General features: G+C 41.7%; 2 protein-coding genes across 4 annotated transcripts in view; one reads left to right on the forward strand and one right to left on the reverse strand.

Annotated features, from left to right (window-relative positions):
* Positions 1-210: 210 nt before the first annotated feature.
* Positions 211-21,589, reverse strand: part of LOC139765521 (uncharacterized) — a 26,957-nt gene continuing 5,578 nt past the window's right edge. The window contains exons 2-5 of one of the 2 annotated variants that reach the window (XM_071693025.1): positions 15,394-15,488; positions 5,137-5,244; positions 1,130-1,410; positions 211-349 (exon numbers count right to left, since the gene is read on the reverse strand). In XM_071693025.1, coding sequence (XP_071549126.1) covers positions 1,173-1,410; positions 5,137-5,244; positions 15,394-15,488 — 441 coding nt within the window. In that variant the 3' untranslated portion in view covers positions 211-349; positions 1,130-1,172. Of the gene's footprint in view, positions 350-1,129; positions 1,411-2,866; positions 3,217-5,136; positions 5,245-15,393; positions 15,489-21,589 lie in introns of both variants that reach the window. The other variant, XR_011716678.1, reaches the window with a different exon arrangement.
* The window catches only part of Atg17 (autophagy-related 17), a 176,604-nt gene continuing 160,203 nt past the window's right edge, over positions 5,189-21,589 (forward strand). For both annotated transcript variants that reach the window (XM_071693020.1, XM_071693024.1), the window contains exon 1: positions 5,189-5,268. The gene's annotated coding sequence lies outside the window, so the exon portion shown is untranslated. The remainder of the gene's footprint in view (positions 5,269-21,589) is intronic.

Here is a 21,589-nt window from a genome sequence, read left to right on the forward strand (position 1 = left end):
TCAACGGATCTTGTAACACAAGATTATTTTTAACACAACAGTATTTTCATAGTCAATATTTCATTTTTAAAGAGCAGATAATATACAGCACTCGTTTCGTTTATTGAACTAGATCCTACATTCGTGTGTTACACAGTATCTATATATCACATATTTCGTGTCTCTTGCCCGTACTCAGCCACGCTCGGGAAAGATATAGAGAAGTTCAGGAGAATATATTTACTAAATATCATTACCTCCTCTTCCTAGGTTTCGTTTTGTTTGGCTAATATTAAATGTAACTTTTGGCTCTGCAGGAAATGGCGGAGGTGTCTTGCAGACCCGAAGAAGGTATAGACGACATAACAGCCTGTCGGGGAAAGAGAGAGATAGAGGATTAGATCCTTTGTTTGTGTTCGTCATAGCGGCATATATGGTATACAGTGAACATGATTCTAATTCCCTAAAAAGATGAATAGTATACATTGAGTGATATTAGCAAAAAAAATATGGACTTTTTTTTTTAAGTCCCAGGGGCAAATGGGATCTATGGATGGATCAGATTGGCACAAAATCAAGTTAACGAGAGACAAACAAGTCCCGTGAACCTGGAGCATCGCTCGTATTTCACAGGTGTTGTGAGCGGCCGTCACCACACAGCTACACCAGCAATGTATTGATACAACAAGCCACAACCACAAAGGCTTTTTAAAATCTAACTAGAGACCCAGTACTGTTTAGGAAATTAAGCAACTACAAGCCACTGAACCACAATAAAAGTCTTCGATTATCAACAGGTCTACATTTTAGGCTAATATTTCATTTGTGAAAAAAAGAAAAAGCAGTTGAATCAAACTGCACAATACAGAAGTATGAAAAGTATTACAGGAAATAGAAGAGTACTACATTGTATATATAGTACGCGACATATTCGGTAAAGTTTCCGACGCCTTATTATAAACAGTGTATAAATCTAAACAGTGAAAGCACACATGGTCTTCAGTAACAGAACATAAGGGTAAAATCCTCCATTTTTGACTGAGAGAGAAGCCCGAAAATAAAAGTAAGCGCCAAATTCTGCGTCAACAGAAAACGAGGATGGATGCCAGCCACGGCGTCCGAAACCTCGAACACCGACCACATGACGAACCCAAGCCTCAGAGAGACAGGCAAATAGGCCAGGGCAAGTAGGATTATTTCCCTGGCGTGTTGCCACCAGCCAGGAAGAAGGCATCTTCGCCGTTGCCACCAATGTCGCCCTCAGCACAGGACGGGTCGCCCAGATTGAAGCACAGACCGCGACACTGGCGGTCCCCGCTGCTCGAGCAGTAGGCCTGGAGGGCACGTTTCGACACACGAACACTGCGGAGGTCCATGTTGGCGGCACTGGCCCGCGCCAACTGGGCCACTTCCTGGTCCAGAGAACTGTCCCTGTGGGTGGACGGGAGCCAGGCTGGGGTTTTAGTCGGGGATAAGGTTGGAGGTAAGTCTTTGCTGGGGAAGTAGGACGGAAGATAGATATGGTTGAGGTCTGCTCTTGAGGTATTAGGAAGGGTGAATGAAGGAGTTCAAAGCGTGTTATTGTAGTCTCGAGGTTATCGTGCTCAGTGGGATATTATCATACTCAGGGAGTTGTTATGATATGTATCAGGCTAAATTATCGTACTTAAGGGGTTAAGTTATCGTTTATAAGGAGTTAAGGTATCGTACCTAAGATGTTATCGTACCCAAGGGATTGTTGAGATACATGATGATATTCAAGGAGTTGCCATCATATACAACGGGATAAATTATCGTACTTCAGGAATGGGTAATTAAAATCAAGATTATCAAACTTAGTTCATCATCATACTAAAGTTATTATATCTTGAGAGGTCAGCAGGGCTTGGGTGGGTTAGTTGATATAAATTGGCTTGAAAATGGAAGTGCTAGGTTAGGTTAGGTTGGGTTTGGTATATAGACAAAAGAGGCTTGGTTTTGGTCAGGCTAGGTTAGAATAGAAACAGGTTACATTGGAGTAAAGGAAGGTGTCCTATGTTTGTTTTTCCTAAATTAAGTTAGGGCAGGCTTGGCTAGGTTAGGTAAGGTTAAAATGTGTATGGTTACAAAGGATGCTAGGCTAAGTTAGGTAAGGTTAAAATACGGAAGGTTACAATGGATTGGTTTTCGTAGTATATCTTTGGTTAATATAGGTTTGTTAGCAAGAGGTTACATTAAAGTTAAAAGAGAAATATTGATATTTAACCTGAGGTGTTTCTAACAGTACAAGTTGGCAGTTTGCCAGGACGAAGACATATATCGTGGACGACAGAATTTGTTAGGACGACACAGTTAGCTAGGACAACACGATTTGCTAAGACGACACATTTGCTAGGACGACAGACAGTTTGCTAAGACAACAAAGACGACTTCCGAGGACGATAAGACGGTTTGCTAAGACAACAAAGAACTTCCTAGGACGGTAGACGGTTTGCTAAGACGACAAAGACAATTTCCTAGGACGATAGACAGTGTCCTAGGAATATTTGTACGACACGACACCCAGCTGCTTGACGGACAAGCAACGTAGATACAGACCAACTCTTCACTCCTATGATTGAGTTTTTAATTTCTCGTAATTACAATTAAAAGGAAATGCTTTATTCATTTCCTCAATTAATTTTTTCATATGTTACTCCTATTATCGTATACTGTTGGGTTTGTTTTTCTTCACCGTTTGAAATGTGAAGTGTTGATGGTTTTTGATTTTGAAGTAGAACAATGATTTGTTGGGATCATTTTTGAAGTTTTTGATTTGATTATTTCTAAGGTTTGTGGTTGTACGAGTTTGTCTGTGTCTAGGTTGTAGTCTGGCCTGCAGGGTTAGGCACCCCACCGCTAAGCTCACCCGGTATAGCCTACAAGCGTCTCCCCACCCTATTCTCCCCTTGTGGGAGAACGGGGCCGGGGAGAAGGCAGGGGTGGGGGTGTGTGAACGTGGGGGGGTGTTGGTGGTCGGCGTCCCCTCAGTGACCCTCCTGGGAGAGCTCGAGGGAGGCGGAGGTCTCGAAGTCCGGGTGTTGAGGGAGGAGGTCCTCATCCACCTCAGGTGCTGCCGCTGCCGCTGCTTGCCGCCTCCTCCTCCTGCGTCCTGGCGAGCTGAGGGAGTCCCAGTAGGTCTTCTCAGCCATGGCGCCTACCAGGTCCTTGTAGTCACAGCCGTGGGAGAGGCCCGCGTTGATGTAGCACGTCCGCTTCCTGTGTTGTGGGGGGCGTTAGACTAGGGGGAGGGGACAGGGGGTGGGGGGGGAGGGGGGTCGTCGACGACGACGACAACAACGACATGCTCTTCGAGGTGGGGGGGAGGGGAGGGTAGTAGTAGTAGTATCTCCACCCCACCACAGCTGGTCGCAATTCTCAGGAATTGCGACGGACGTAAGCACAGAGAGTAAACAATCATGGATGCAGGATGCGTCTAGATACAGAAGACTTAGACGTACAGAAACATTAGGTTTAAGTACGTCTAAAAGCATAGAGGTTTAGGGTGTACGTCTAAACACTGGGAGGTATATATATGGGCGTCTAGATGCACTGACGCAAAGGTGTATGCATACCTTAGATGCACATGAGAACAGCTACTGCAGCTGTCTTAAATTACGTCTAAAGTACACAAAAACGTAAGTGTTTCTGACTTAAGTACCCCCCCACACACACGTCTACATTCATGGGAGCGGGTAGAAGCAAGCATAAATTGCCATCAATCAATGACCAAAACAAGTCCTAACACTACATCTATGTGATGCAGGCAAGAGCTAGGGTGCGTTCAGACATGGGTTTGTTTACACGCGCTGCGTCTGGGGTGCGTTCAGACATGCATGAAAAATCGGGTATATCTATGTTCTCGCTGTGAGACACTTTGTCAGGAAAGTGGCTGAAGTGAGAAATGGTAAAGAAACATCTGATTTAAGATGCGTGATTGGAATGTACCGTTTAGGTGAAAGCCATTAGATATAACATTCATGGCTGACATGTACACGACATAAATGACAAATAGGTTTACGAACAACAATTAAACATAAACTGTCCTAAACTATTAATGTGAAATGTGTACATGCAACACAAATGTTGATGTGAACATACAACACAAATGATGTTCATAAGACCTGTATGTGGAATGCTACTGTATTTACCATGCATAAGATGTACGTATGTATGAACGTGTATAGAATAGGCTACATATTGCTGCTATATATATATATATATATATATATATATATATATATATATATATATATATATATATATATATTCGTTAAATTACATTTATTAACATCAAAACTTCTTTAGTAATACTAATGAGGGACAAAAAAGAACTCGAGCTCTATGATCAGTGGCGGCATTTCTGTTGTGAGTTTGCTAAACCACGAAAGCCATCGTGCGTTCGTCACTGGTTCGCTGGTTGATTGTATGCCAGTAACCTCAGCTTACATACATGCATATATTGTATATACACACAACGTTGATATATTCCTCATGCAGTACATGCAAAGTTTATATGAAAGTCTTATATATAGGCCAGTGTTATGAAGCAGTGGCATATTAAAGCCTCTAATTTGAAATAGAACATTCATTTTATTGTTTTCAGTAACTTTAAAGTATTTTAATCAATTGGACTTTCCTCTGGCAGGAGCAAATACCAAACAAATGTATTTTAGCACACTGTGTGACCGACATGGCCACCAGCAACAATATAGATTAGTCCCTTATTTTTTAATGTTTTTTCTTAATTGTCTAATAATATACGAAAACATTCAGCCTTTTTATATCAAACTTATTATATTACCACAGAGAATGAACGCGATTGTACTGAATGTCAATAAATGAATTATTTCTAGTGATTTTTTTCATTTGAATGTAACTAAAAGTTGAAAATTGTTCTGTAATTATACTAAACTAGAATATCTTAATTTCATGCCCCATTGATGGATGAATTATTTTCTTTAAAATATGAATGCAATCGTAAGTCAACCTCTTTGAACTCGCTAAGTTAATATGCTATTAGCTTGTAAAAGTCACTAGTTTAAATAATCATACTATTTTCTATGTTAGATTTAACAGGATACAAGTTAACCCTGAGGTCGAGGTAGATTTTGTTGACGTGGAAATGCAGTTACTCACCGAATGGCGGGCTGGGCGGGTGGCAGGGCTTCGACGCCGCTCAGGCTGGAGATGAGACGCCGTATTAACAAGAGTTCTCGTAGACGTTCCGGCACTTCCGCCACCTCACTGTAGGAAGGAGAAAGTTACAAGGTGAGAGAGAGAGAGAGAGAAGGTGTCTGTAGAGGAGTGGGAGTTGCTGGGGATTAACACTACGCCATTTGAATGGCCGAATGCCTGAGGACTCCGAGATGCATTCGAGTCTTCACTTTTTTTTTTGACGTTTTTTTCACTATTTTAAGAGACTAGAGAGACATAGTAGCCATATTTATGGAGGAATGTGGACAATTTCATCCATAGATCGTAACGCTGTTTATTAGCGAGTAATGAGACGTTAAAGGTGAGTAGAGGAAGTATGTGTTTGAAGAAAAAAATGGCTTTTTCAAATTTCTGTCGTTCGTAGTTGTCAGGTAACCTGTAGTTCATTGCAGTTAATCTTTCATTAGAAATGATCGCACTAATTTCATGGACTGTATATTTAATTGGATAATCTGGTACCTCCAAAAAATGTAGAAAATTCAAACTGCTGCTGTACGACAGTTTGCTCAAGCGTACGACATCGTATAACGGACCCCTGACGGTCGTAATGTTAGAGGCAGTTAGAATATCAGTGGTAATACATGGCCATTCTAGTGCTGGGTTTCCCATGACGTAACAGTAGTTTGTGATCCCACAAGCCAATCAGACGTAGTCTTTCCCCTGATGTCATTAATCTCTGATGATCTGTAGCCAATCAGGCGCAGTGGATCTTCCTCCGTGACGTCAGTGTTTTCTCTTGATCCGTAGCCAATCTAAGGCTCGGTTGCTCGTGACGTCATTTATTATTGACCCCCACCAACCTCCCCCCCCCCCCACCCCCACCATTTATCACCGCCTTTGCCACGACCCCATTAAAAGACGTCCACCGCCAGCATAGACCATCGCGGTAACGACTGCTGCCATTACGACCCCTGTTACGACCACGACGAAGACGACCACCCCTTATGAGCATCCGGGCCCCATCCCCACCACACATACTACAAGTGGTTTAAAACTTAAAAGACACTCAAGTTGAAACAAGTTACGGACATTTTGCTATTGTCAGTATAACAAAGTTAACGACTTGGCCCCCCCCCTAAACTTCTGGTTGAATGTAAACTTTGCATTCAGTCTTAAACTTACGGTAAACTGCAGATGTCTCTGGTTGGTTGGTTGTGCCCTTAGGTCTAGTGTAACTGCCAGGGGTAATTAAGGCCATGGAAAAATGATTAATTAATGCTTCTAGGATTTAATTTTCAGACCTTTATACACGCACTATGTAAGGGACCCATATATATATATATATATATATATATATATATATATATATATATATATATATATATATATATATCAGAGGTAATTTATATTAAAATAATTTAGTTACTCCCCCTTCTGGGGGTCTTCCGTCGAGAGGCCGGGGTTAACAAGCTGTTGACATAGTGCCACTAAATTGCTCTATCACTCTAAGTAGTTAGAGCTTCGCTAACATAATTCCCCAGCCAATCAGGGGGCCAGAGATGAAGGGGGGGGGGGTGCCTCCCTAGCCCCTCCCGATGTCATTATCTCTAAAGAATTTTCATGAGAGTAATTAAGAAAGGAAAATCTCTGGCAGTAAGTTGGATAAGACGATGATCATTAGAAATAATTCGGGTGATTATCCGCCGTCTCCACCAACCTGGAGATCTCCCGGGTATTAGTGAAGGCTCGTACTGTGGGGTGGGGGCGGCTCGAACCCCGTGCTCCTTACCGTATCAATGGGTCAGTCCATTTTTTGGGGGAGGGGAGGAAAGGGTGTGTGTTTACAACGTCTTGACATGCATTATTTCCGTTTTCTTTCCTTTTTCCTCCGTTTCTTGCTTATGTACCGTAGTGCAAATGAATGATTCTCAACTTTATATATATATATATATATATATATATATATATATATATATATATATATATATATATATATATATATATATATATGTGTGTGTGTGTGTGTGTGTGTGTGTGTCTGTGCGTGTCTGTGTGGTGGGGTGGCGGCAGGAATGGATGAAGCCAGCATGTGTGAATATGTACATTTGTATATATGTGTATGTCTGTATATGTATATGTATGTATGCGTTGAAATGTATAGGTATGTGTACGTGCGTGGGTTGGGCCTTTCTTTCGTCTGTTTCCTTGCGCTACCTCGCTAACGCGGGAGACAGCGTCAAAGTATAAATAAAATGAATAATATATATATATATATATATATATATATATATATATATATATATATATTCCTATGAGTCCCCGTGAACTCATAGGAATATACTTGATCACGCGCAAAATTGTGATCCTTTCTAATGTATATATTTATATTTTATTATTATACTTTGTCGCTGTCTCCCGCCTTAGCGAAATATATATATTTCAAGTCGCTGTTCATTTATAGCACTTATAGTGTGGATGTGTTGCATGAAGTTAAGATACTTATTTTGATTTTTGGGGCTTTAAGCCTTTCAACGACTTGGGTCGTTAACGGTCGTTAGCCTCAAATTGTAACTACCAATAGGACTTCAGCTGTTCCTTCTGGTAGTTTCCATTGTCACCCATGATAGAGGACACGCTGATATAATTCCAAGTCATTAAGCTAATTAACGTACGAATCAGACAAGCTGGTTCATTAATCTCATCAGTGTAACAGCTGTCAATAAAACACGTATCGCTATTCACTGAAATCGTAAAGAAATCTCGAAATTAGTTCACATCCACGTTCTGAAATGTGTGTGTGTGTGTATATTGTCTCATATCCAGTCATCATGGAGGCATTAACAATGTTGAACGTGAAAATTGGTGGTGGCTGGTGGATGAATCACCCATTACGTAATTGGTGGTAGTTTGCGGGGTTGAACCTGATCGAGACTGGTGTTGACCTCGTCACAGGTGGTTCAGGGCAAGAGGGTGATAGATACGCAGAGAGAGAGAGAGAGAGAGAGAGAGAGAGAGAGAGAGAGAGAGAGAGAGAGCGAACGATTTAAAAAGAAAAAATCTTGCAGTATTGCCAACAATCAGTGTGGTAAGAGAGCCCGACCCTCCCGGGCATCGCCAGATGTGGCAACGCTGTCACGCACCCCACCCCACATCCCCCAAGAGACTTCAGTATTCGAGTTTGCAATTAATTTCCTCAATGTTTTCCCATGATTTTGACCTCACAGTAACGGCTCCTGGAATTTATATATTTATTTTTTTTCTACAATATGTTTAAAGTTAGGTAACCACGTAACCAGTGCCAAATGATGTTAGGTTTGCAGCCGACAAAAAAAAAGAAGAAACAGAAGACGAGAAACGAAGTTTTATATTAACAGATGATGTTGCGTTCGCGATGGAACTTCAGCTTTGTGCGATGATGGAATGATTTTTCTTTATTTATTTATGACATTATCCGGTTTGCACGACAGTAAATACAACGTGTTATTATATTCGTACGTGGAATTGATAATATGGGCTATGGTTATTAAAAAAAAAATATGATCTCGAACTTATATTTTCGTTCATTCTCTCTCTCTCTCTCTCTCTCTCTCTCTCTCTCTCTCTCTCTCTCTCTCTCTCTCTCTCTCTCTCTCTCTCTCATTAAGGGCTTCCTCGCCTGTCTATCTATCAGTCTATCTCTTGCTCACGGTCCATTGTTTACCATCGCTCCACCCATGGGTTGCCAACTAAGGATATACACACAAAAAAAATGTGTATATATATACATGTATCACGTGTCACCGCTCAAGTTGTCTAACCCCACTCATCAGGCTAATGGACCTTGGGGGAGGCAATGTATATATATATATATATATATATATATATATACATATTTCCAGCCCTGGGGGAAAAAATATACAGAGGCAGTGTCTATGCCAAGATGTGACCTTTAGTTAGATGACTAAATGCTCGAACATTTATATTATTAATCCTGGTCTCAGGTCAGGTGTATGTGTGTGTGTGTGTGTGTGTGTGTATGTGTGTGTGTGTGTGTGTGTGTGTGTGTGTGTGTGTGTGTGTTAAGTTGTGGGTACGGTTGAATATTGTACCTGAATATTTTTTTTTCAAGGTTCCGCGTTCGATCTTCAGCGATGGTTAATATTCCCTGATTCAGTCCGCGTTTTTTTTTTTCCTGAGCTTTTGAATAGATGAATATTCTGAGCATATTAAAGATCTGGATCTTCGTCATATATATGTATATTGTCCACGTCACACGATATGTATTTTTTTGACGCCTCGCTGTGTAGGATCAAACCATTTACAATCCTTTCCAGGTATATCCTATATATATATATATATATATATATATATATATATATATATATATATATATATATCACTGCACTATAATGCCCTTAGGGTTCACAGAGGCCTTGATTTAGCACGGCTCACTAGAAATAGTGGCTTATTTAGAGAAAAAAAAAATGGAAATACAACGACACACAAGGTTGTGTCTGTGTCTCTTTGTGTCTTTAAACGGTGCCGCCAGTGGCCTGGCGCGCGGGTAACATCATGTAATATTAACGGACAAGTTACTGTGGATAATTCCATGAGATGTTCATTTATTATTTCTGGGCTTGTCGCTGCATTTATGAGGTTGAAGGTGAGACGTGCAGGGGCCTCGGTCGTTCCTTGTGTCGTGCAGGGAGGCGAAGGTGAACGACAGGTTAGGATCCAGGCGTGGGTTAGGGACGGGGTGGTGGAGGGAGGATGGGTGTAGCACAGACTGGTGGGGAGGCACAGACTTGGGGGGTTGGGAAGGGAGGATGGGTGTAGTACAGATTGGTGGGGAGGCACAGACTTGGGGGGGTTGGGAAGGGAGGATGGGTGTAGTACAGATTGGTGGGGGGGGGGGAGGCACAGACTTGGGGGGGTTGGGGAAGGGGTGAGGATTGGTGTAGCACAGACTGGTGGGGAGGCACAGACTTGAGGGTTGGGAAGGGAGGATGGGTGTAGCACAGACTGGTGGGGAGGCACAGACTTGAGCTTGGGGGTGGGAGGAGAATGGGTGTAGCACAGATTGGTGGGGAGGGCAGACCAAAGGAATAGACTGAATGGAGGGATGTGACACAGACGTGAATAGGGAGGAACAGATTGGGAGGGGGGGGGAGTGAGAGTAACACAAGATATGGGGAGGGAGGCACAGACTTGGGGGGGGGATTGGAGTAACACAGAAACACAGACAGTTGAACTGGTTAGAGGCACAGAGAGGAAGAACAGACAGTGCTGACTGGACTCACAGACATAGCAACGCTTGTCAGACACAGAGAGATTAGCGGAACACACACAGACGACCAAAGAAACAAAGACAGATCAACAGACAAAGAGCAGAGCAGCGCCACAGAATTCGCCACGTCCAACACACACACGTTTCCAGAAAGACAGTCATCAGTAGACGTTGTCTGCCTCACGTAAAACCAGTTTAACCCAACCGTAGCAGTTTAGCCAAACCACCACACCAGTTTGACCGGGGCCAAGCTAGTTTTAACCCACTCGGACCAGTTTAATCCAGCCAGAGTAGTTTGGCCCAGCGACATTAGTTTAACCCAGCCAGAGGAGTTTAACACACTCGTGCCAGTTTAACTCATGGGGCCAGAGTAGTTTTGACCCAGCCATACCAGTTTAATCCAGGCAAACTGATTTGATTCAGCCATACCTGTTTAACCCAGCCATGCACCCTGGCCACACCGCTCAAAAATAAACAGTTGTCGTATGCTTCAAACTGCTTTAAAAAAAGGGGGTTAAACCAATAAAGAAAAAAAGAATGAGTTTTTTTATAGTTGAATAAGCTATGTTAATGCAAAAGACTATGATCCTTAATGCCCTCTCGTTGTAGTGGTTGTGGTCAAGAACGTGTTAAGGAGAGGGAGAAAAAAAAGTAAATTGTTTTACTGCTTCCTGAGCTCGAGCCTTATGTCCCTCTAGCCCGGAGGTGACTCCCTGGTAATTAAGACAATAATGTGATCGTAGTGGGTGGGGGTGGGTGGGGGGGGAGGGTGTTTATGGAGGAGGAAAGATTAAAAAGAAAGAAGGAGGAGGAGGATGTAAGGGTGGGGGAAGGGATAGCGAAGTGGTGTTGTTTTACATTGGGGTTGGGGTAGGGTTATGTAGTAGTGGAGGTCGGGTGTACGTATTGTAAAGGTTGTGTAGTGGTGGTCAAGTTTACGTATTGTAAGGGTTGTGTAGTGGTGGTCGGTTGTGCGTATTGTAAGGGTTGTGTAGTGGTGGTCAAGTTTACGTATTGTAAGGGTTGTGTAGTGGTGGTCGGTTGTGCGTATTGTATGGGTTGTGTAGTGGTGGTCGGGTGTGCGTATTGTATGGGTTGTGTAGTGGTGGTCGGGTGTACGTATTGTAAGGGTTGTGTAGTGGTGGTCAAGTTTACGTATTGTAAGGGTTGTGTAGTGGTGGTCGGTTGTGCGTATTGTATGGGTTGTGTAGTGGTGGTCAAGTTTACGTATTGTAAGGGTTGTGTAGTGGTGGTCAAGTTTACGTATTGTAAGGGTTGTGTAGTGGTGGTCGGTTGTGCGTATTGTATGGGTTGTGTAGTGGTGGTCGGGTGTACGTATTGTAAGGGTTGTGTAGTGGTGGTCGGGTGTGCGTAGTGTAAGGGTTGTGTAGTGGTGGTCGGTTGTGCGTATTGGATGGGTTGTGTAGTGGTGGTCGGATGTACGTATTGTAAGGGGTTGTGTAGTGGTGGTCAAGTTTACGTATTGTAAGGGTTGTGTAGTGGTGGTCGGTTGTGCGTATCGTAAGGGTTGTGTAGTGGTGGTCAAGTTTACGTATTGTAAGGGTTGTGTAGTGGTGGTCAAGTTTACGTATTGTAAGGGTTGTGTAGTGGTGGTCGGGTGTGCGTATTGTATGGGTTGTGTAGTGGTGGTCGGTTGTGCGTATTGCAAGGGTTGTGTAGTGGTGGTCGGTTGTGCGTATTATATGGGTTGTGTAGTGGTGGTCGGGTGTGCGTATTGTAAGGGTTGTGTAGTGGTGGTCAAGTTTATGTATTGTAAGGGTTGCGTAGTGGTGGTCAAGTTTACGTATTGTAAGGGTTGTGTAGTGGTGGTCAAGTTTACGTATTGTAAGGGTTGTGTAGTGGTGGTGGGGTGTACGTATTGTAAGGGTTGTATAGTGGTGGTGGGGTGTACGTATTGTAAGGGTTGTGTAGTGATGGTGGGGTGTACGTATTGTAAGGGTTGTATAGTGGTGGTGGGGTGTACGTATTGTAAGGGTTGTGTAGTGGTGGTCGGGTGTACGTATTGTAAGGGTTGTATAGTGGTGGTGGGGTGTACTTATTGTAAGGGTTGTGTAGTGGTGGTGGGGTGTACGTATTGTAAGGGTTGTGTAGTGGTGGTGGGGTGTACGTATTGTAAGGGTTGTATAGTGGTGGTGGGGTGTACGTATTGTAAGGGTTGTGTAGTGGTGGTCGGGTGTACGTATTGTAAGGGTTGTATAGTGGTGGTTGGGTGTACGTATTGTAAGGGTTGTGTAGTGGTGGTGGGGTGTACGTATTGTAAGGGTTGTGTAGTGGTGGTCGGGTGTACGTATTGTAAGGGGTTGTGTAGTGGTGGTGGGGTGTACATATTGTAAGGGTTATGTAGTGGTCGGTAGTGTACTGGGATAGTGTGTAGTGGATGTACTAGGGTGTGGGAGTGTAGTGGTGATATACCTGGTCTCCCACTACACCTTTAGGGTCAGGTCAAAGGTCAGGCTATTACACCCGTAAGGGTCGTTCAGTCGTACTCGCAGGTCGTAGGCAACAATACGACAATTATATATATATATATATATATATATATATATATATATATATATATATATATATATATATATATATATATATATTCGCCATTTCCCGCGTTAGCGAGGTAGCGATAAGAACAGAGTATGAACGTAAGAGTTGCCATTGCTCTCCAGACACAGAGGTAGAAAAATAGATTTCTCTTCTATGTCTGGTCACGTCATTATGCCTCAAGGGATTACCGTCTTTCTTGACGTCTTCATTATGACTTAAAACGTCACCGCGCGCATCAGGGGACGGATGAGGTCGAAAAGAAAATGGGAAAGTCGAATTACGAAGACGAATGTCGATTATTATTGGAATTAGCATGTCCGCTTGCCAAAGCCAAGCTAAAGCCAAATTGATTTTTTTGATTGATATACAAATGTGATTTTATATATATATATATATATATATATATATATATATATATATATATATATATATATATATATATATATATTTAAACCATTAAATCCACCGTCATGTACTGTACATATTTATTTTACGTAAATCTGGTAAATTTGTTATGGACTGTGTGCTACGTATATAGACAAGCAGGTAGTCATTGGCTGCTCAAGAAACCAGCCATTATTAAGGTATGATGGAATTGAAATGCTATTTTGTGTGTGTGTGTGTGTGTGTGTGTGTGTGTGTGTGTAGGTTAATAGTATTTTTGTCTCTTGAATTTTTTCCTCTCTGAATGAAGGGGTTTTAAAAATGATTGATTGGTTGGTTAATTGGTCTTTAGGCTAATCAACTGGGGGTCATTAATTAAAGCCGTTAACGTAAAGATATAGCCAATAATGCACATTAATGTGTATATGGCTCTCTACTTTATATATATATATATATATATATATATATATATATATATATATATATATATATATATATATATATATATATATATTGGAAAGGATCACAATTTTGCCCGTGATCAAGGTATTCCAATGAGTCCACGGGGAAATGAAACACGAAAAGTTCCCAAGTGCACTTTCGTGTGATAATCACATCATCATGGGAGACACAAGAGAGAAATATAACAGTCAGTTGATATACATCGAAGAGACGAAGCTAGGACGCCATTTGGTAAACATATATATATATATATATATATATATATATATGTGAATAAGAGCAAGGTTATTAGGTACAGTAGGGTTGAGGGTCAAGTCAATTGGGAGGTGAGTTTGAATGGAGAAAAACTGGAGGAAGTGAAGTGTTTTAGATATCTGGGAGTGGATCTGGCAGCGGATGGAACCATGGAAGCGGAAGTGGATCATAGGGTGGGGGAAGGGGCGAAAATTCTGGGGGCCTTGAAGAATGTGTGGAAGTCGAGAACATTATCTCGGAAAGCAAAAATGGGTATGTTTGAAGGAATAGTGGTTCCAACAATGTTGTTTGGTTGCGAGGCGTGGGCTATGGATAGAGTTGTGCGCAGGAGGATGGATGTGCTGGAAATATGTTTGAGGACAATGTGTGGTGTGAGGTGGTTTGATCGAGTGAGTAACGTAAGGGTAAGAGAGATGTGTGGAAATAAAAAGAGCGTGGTTGAGAGAGCAGAAGAGGGTGTTTTGAAATGGTTTGGGCACATGGAGAGAATGAGTGAGGAAAGATTGACCAAGAGGATATATGTGTCGGAGGTGGAGGGAACGAGGAGAAGAGGGAGACCAAATTGGAGGTGGAAAGATGGAGTGAAAAAGATTTTGTGTGATCGGGGCCTGAACATGCAGGAGGGTGAAAGGAGGGCAAGGAATAGAGTGAATTGGAGCGATGTGGTATACCGGGGTTGACGTGCTGTCAGTGGATTGAATCAGGGCATGTGAAGCGTCTGGGGTAAACCATGGAAAGCTGTGTAGGTATGTATATTTGCGTGTGTGGACGTATGTATATACATGTGTATAGGGGGGGGTTGGGCCATTTCTTTCGTCTGTTTCCTTGCGCTACCTCGCAAACGCGGGAGACAGCGACAAAGTATAAAAAAAAAAAAAAAAAAAAAAAAATATATATATATATATATATATATATATATATATATATATATATATATATATATATATATATATATAGAATAGATAAATAGATAGATAGATAGATAGATAGAGAGGGAGAGAGAGATGGTTTAGGGGTAGTGTGGCAGATGAGAGTTATATATGATGGGAGTTGTTGGATAGACGTTACAAGGGACTTATGGATTGTAGGTGTTGTTATATTAGTACCAGTTGTAACAAGTGATGAGAAACTACAACTACTTGTTGTTGTAGTAGTTGTAGTGGGAGAACCGAGTGTAGTACTGATAGTGTGTGTGTGGTTGTTAGTGTGTTGAGTGAGGAAGTGAGGGATAGTGAATGTTGGGTGAGGAAGTGGGGGGAGATAGTGAATGTTGGGTGAGGAAGTGTGGGGGAATAGTGAGTCCGTCCACCTACCTATCCTGGATGGGTTGGACGTGGGTACTGGAGACCAAAGCAGCCATTGCTAGCACGGCCACACACACCACCCAACAGCTACTGCTGGTCATCATCTGCAAATAGAAAACGGAGACACGGTTGTTAACAAATGACAGAAAGCCACGTTCATAAACCCCATATTAAGTCTTCACACTCCCCCACCCCTGGCATATAAACGGTCTTGTCGCCAGAATTAGTTACTTCGTTAATAAAGACTTACTATCGTAATTAGGAATTCTTTCAAGAAACTTGATTTTTATCTTCCCGTTCATTTAATTTTTTTTTTTTCCCTAACGGAACGTTAATGCACGTTTATTTTTTTTCCCCCGTTTATTCGGTATTTTTCCCGTATTCTTAATGAGTCTCGTGAGTGTCGTAATTAAAGTAGTTTAATCTTGTAACTGCTTGTGGGAATTGCTCGTCATCTTTGTTTATGTTCGCCGTGATAATTTATCCGCTGGCTTGGAATTTATATACTGTTGATGAATTTATTCGCTGTCGATTGGAATAAACTCTTAAGAGTGTTCACTTCCAGTGTTATACATATATTTTTTTTTCCGCTTAAAATACATATAATTCTCTCTTTTTTTTGCTTAAAATACTGTCTAATTATTTTGTCATGGAAAGTTAACCTTAATGATCAAGTTAAAAGATAAGTCTACTAGAAAGACGACCTTATGTAACAGTGTGTAACAGTCCAATTCTTTATCAAGCCGTGGGACTATACACAGAGTACGTAAACACTGTTGGAGGTTGGAGGAAAGAGTGGAAAAAAAAAATAACTTAAATAGATCAGAAAATTTGACGTTTAAGATCCAATGATGGAGTTGTTTACCCCCACAAGTTGGCAAATTGTAAGAAAACTGGCTTCCCTTTGCCTCCACCCGTTCTTAAGGAACGCCTGTTTACCCTCCCCTGTTTTTTTTTTTTTTATCTTTGAACGTCACCTGGGGTACTAGTAAAAGTGACTCGGCTTACATTTTTTCTCACTAATAGGCTACTCAATCTGTATTCCGTTCAGGGCGTATAGAAAACGGACCGAGGGGAAAAAGTTGGGGGAGATGATGTAAAGACTTTTGGTGACTCATTATAACCAAGATGACACATCACGTTTTCTTAGGAAAACAGTAAGTAGTATATGACACCAGTGATTATGATTATTATAATGACATGAAGATCCTGATTGTAAGAAAGGGAGGGAATATATATATATATATATATATATATATATATATATATATATATATATATATATATATATATATATATATATATATATATATTCATACTATTCGCCATTTCCCGCATCAGCGAGGTAGCGTTAAGAACAGAGGGCTGGGCCTTTGAGGGAATGTCCTCACCTGGCCCCCTTCTCTGTTCGTTCTTTTGGAAAATTGAAAAAAAAAAAAAAAAACGAGAGGGAAGGATTTCCAGCTACCCGCTCCCTCCCCTTTTAGTCGCCTTCTACGACATGCAGGGAATACGTGGAAAGTATTCTTTCTCCCCTATCCCCAGGTTTAATATATATATATATATATATATATATATATATATATATATATATATATATATATATATATATATAATTCAGGAGGGGCTCAGAATGCATCAATATGGAAAGATAACTTTGAAAATATTGTTACCGTAAGTTTTAAGTTTCCTGCTAAACTCTTACATTACTTTGGGATTTTTGGTTAAAAGTTGATGATATATTCATAGAGTTACAGTTCGGATAATGGGTCACTTGTAATTACCTGGGATCGCTCGCTGCGTCAGCAATACATATGTGTACATAATGTATATGTACATAATGTATGCATAAAACCAATTGGTAAATGAAATACGACAAGGTCCCAAGTGCAGTTTCGTGCAACGCACACCATTTGCATACCTGTCTCTTTCCCTGTTGTCTTCGCACGTCTTGCTATCACCATCTCTTGCTTTCATCATCTTTACTTGATCATTAATGAAAACGGATCTGTTTACGTCGAAAATGAACTTTTGCGCTTTTTTTAACGAGTAAATAAAGGGGACTGAAGTCGGAATAATTAACATAACTGATTTATTGATGTAGCGTAAAATTGCGATGGTTGGTTAGGCTGAAAGCCTATCAGTCGTCTGTCTCAAGGCGAAGAAATCCCTTTTGAACACCTTCTTGAGGCGTTCAAGGCGTTGCGTTCAAAGTGATGTGAATGCCATAGGCGCGCGTTCACTATAGATATAACCTGTGATAATTAACTCCTACAGTGCTTCATGTTATCCACAAATTGATCATAAAACATTGGAGAATATTAATGTAAATTTAGAGTAATTTATGTTACTTATTATACACATCATAAACATGGAGATCGACCCGTAGAAAATGTTTATTTTAAAAAGAAGTGACTTCAATGTATATTGATATTTTTTTTCACAAATGTAAGAAAAATAATGGGATGATTAACGAATAAATAGGTAGGTATGATTGAAAGGAGTTATGATGCTGACCAATGAGAATGTGGCGTTCTGAAGCAAGTTTCGCTCGTCGACCAATGAAAGCTCTGTTTACAACTGTAGTTAGGCTAAGGACCAATGAACATACGGGTACTGGTAGTAGGATTAGATTACCCAATGACTGTGCAGTTAGTGAAGCCAGTCAGTCAGGGGGGATGGGAAATCGACCAATGAGCTTGTAGCTTTCATACGCATCTTGATTGACAACCAATCACCGCTCATCTTTTAAGATCATCGGCGCCTTACCAATTAAGATTCAAAAATGAGTTGAAGGAATCACCAGTGGCTCTTTTGAAGACAGTAACCGAAATACTAGAAAATTAACCTCAAAAGATATTTAGTTAAACCCATGTTGAAGAATTTGGCAGAAAAAGATGAAGGATGAAGGGAAAAGAGTAAGAGAAAAACGTTTTTTTATGAATACTCAGTATTTTGATGACGCCATTTTGAATAATGACGTCCCTTTCTTTTGACTCCAATCAAGACATCGAATCCTTTTTTTTTTAGGTCAGATATCTATCTATAGATGCCACGGTGACTCCATCGAAGGTCGGGAGAAGAGAGAGAGAGAGAGAGAGAGAGAGAGAGAGAGAGAGAGAGAGAGAGAGAGAGAGAGAGAGAGAGAGAGAGAGAGAGAGGAAGAAAAGAAAAGGTCAGGTGGAGGAGTAGAAACTTGGGAGAAATTGGCAGTTATGATTTCCAATCTGGTTTTAGTTGGAAGCGAATGAAAAGGAGTGTGTAGCGATTGCATTTAGATTGGTGGGGGGGGGACTCTTCCCCCCCCGTCTCTCACCCAGGACCCGTTTGATTGACTCGAGTATGAGGGGTTCAGAATATGGAAGGGGGGTTGGTTGGCTTTCTCGCAGGCTTAAGACAAGACATCTTGTTCAAGACGGATGTCGGAACTTAAGGTCCAAGTTGGGTTAAGTTGTATCGTACGCGGTGGAAGTTTATCGTAACACTGGCACGAAGTTGATGTGCGCGTTGGGGGGGCTAAGGAGATCGCACGCGTGAGAGCAGAGTTGTCGTACAGTAAGGTTGTCGTATACGATGTTTGCATTGTCGTACGTGAGAGTAAAGTTGTCGTATACGATGTTTGCATTGTCGTACGTGAGAGAGTAAAGTTGTCGTATACGATGTTTGCATTGTCGTACGTGAGAGTAAAGTTGTCGTATACGATGGTTTAGTTGTACATGAGGCCAAAGTTGTCGTACACGAGGGGTCGTGTTATCGTACAAGAAGGCAAAGTTGTCGAACATGAGGGTGTTGTCTTGTCGTATGTGAAGTACCCCCCCCCCCCCACTTGTTAGGTCAAGCGCTCATGGATGTCATTAAACCGCCTGATTAAATTTGGGCCGCAGAATGGTCCATGATCCCAACTACATCCCATCCCAGGTGTACCTCATGTACTGCAGGTGAGTATGATGGTATACTTGCATACGCCAGAGTATACGGGAGTACTCAGAGGTATGTTTACCGGAAATGGTTGACTATACCAGGACATATCTATCGAAAATGACCTCTCTATCCTAAAGCATACCTGGATATACCTCGAGATATGTATATGAAACTATATCAGAATATAGCGTACAAGGTTATACCATAATATACCAAAGGTTATAAGTGTATTTAAGTATTATATAAGTATATTTAAGTATTAGTCAGCATATTTTAACATTACCTCACAGCCATTGGAAGTACATTAAATATAAGTGTACGAGAGAGTCATTATAAGTACTGCTAGCGGTGACACAGTAACTTATGGCCGTTACTTTATAAAACCTACCCTGGGTATACAGTGGCTAAAGTGAGTTACTGAAAGCAATCTTTTTTCGATTATTTGAACTTAAGACATTTCTTTCATAGCCCAGTAAAGGTGTCAGTTTATCCATTTATTTATTCGCAAGACATATGCTTGGTAATATCTTGGGACTCTTACCGTCTCTCTCTCTCTATCTCTCCCTTCCTTCCTCCATCTTTCTCTCCCCCCCTTCCTCCATCTCTCTATCTCCCTCATGCCTTTGACATTCGGGTCTCGTAGTATTGCGACGTGTGGCAGCCCCTCAGTGTCTCAGGGGATGCCACTCGTACGATAACTGTCGACCGAGCGAGTCCCCCCCCCCCCCCGCTACCGTGATTGGATTCGTGTCTCGAGTTTTAGCTATTTATCAGCTGCTTCTGGCAAATCTTGACTCAACCCACACGGGCCGCTGGATTAATGGAACTCACTCTGTGGTAAGTGATCGCGCAGCCGGCAGCCAGAGAGGTACGATGTTGGTGTCTATTGAGCCGGCGCTTCAGTGGCTGTCGCATGTCCCTCCTTCGTCCCAGGTTGTTGCCGTCTTTCTTTTTCCTGCCCTTACCCACACGCGGGACGCAGGCACTCACTCCAGATATATACAATCTCTCCATTTCTCATGTATGATATTTGAGAATAGGCAACTCACGCGACTCGTTTGGACTTCTCGATTGCATTTTGTAGCGGTGCGCGCTACGTGCTAGCCCTGGCTTTTGGCGGAATCTCGTCGGCTGGGGAATTTCTTTGTTGAGTTACCATAAACCTCAGGTTGTTGAGTTATCGTACTTCAGGGAGTCAAGAAGTTGTACTCTTGGAATGAAATCATCGTACTCATGGTATCAAGTTGTCGTACTCGTGAGATGAAATCATCGTACTCATGGGATCAAGTTATCGTACCTATGAGATGAAATCATCGTACTCATGGGATCAAGTTATCGTACCTGTGAGATGAAATCATCGTACTCTTGGTATCAAGTTGTTGTACTCATGAGATGAAATCATCGTACTCGTAGGATCAAGTTATCGTACCGATGAGATGAAATCATCGTACTCATGGGATCAAGTTATCGTACCTATGAGAAGAAATCGTACTCATGGGATCAAGTTATCGTACTCAAGGATCCAATTATCATACGGGATCAAATCATCGAACTCATGTGATCCAGTCATCGTACTCATGGCATCCAGTCATCGTACTCATGGGGTCCAATCATCGTACTCATGGCATCCAGTCATCGAACTCATGGGATCCAATCATCTAACTCATGAGATCCAGTCATCGTACTCATGGCATCCAGTCATCGTACTCATGGGGTCCAATCATCTAACTCATGGCATCCAATCATCGTACTCATGGCATCCAATCATCGAACTCATGGGATCCAATCATCTAACTCATGAGATCCAGTCATCGTACTCATGGCATCCAATCATCGAACTCATGAGATCCAATCATCGTACTCATGGCATCCAGTCATCATACTCATGGGATCTGGACACCACGAACCGAATGGAGTCTGGGGACGGGATGCTCATATGCTCCTGGATTATCCTACGGGTTTATACAGAGACTGTTGGATCTTAGGGAGGATTGAGCATTTTATGAAGGAACAGTACACACAGGTCGAGGAGCCCATAGTAGCCAAGAGCCTGAGTAGTAACTCAATTACGAACGATGCTCCACCGTAAGGGTCATAACCAGGGTAGAGACAGCCTGTAGTTACACCCGTATGGCCGTCCAGCCTTTCATAACAGCGTCTGCGACATATGTCCTACGATACAAGATTATGCTTAAGTGGCACCTTAAAGAGGGGAAGAAAATAGGGAAATTCCGTTTTCGTTACACGCTAATGATGAAAAATTATAAACATTATTCTCTCGTAT

Source organism: Panulirus ornatus, chromosome 55 (assembly GCF_036320965.1).
Source record: "Panulirus ornatus isolate Po-2019 chromosome 55, ASM3632096v1, whole genome shotgun sequence".
NCBI lineage: Eukaryota > Metazoa > Arthropoda > Malacostraca > Decapoda > Palinuridae > Panulirus > Panulirus ornatus.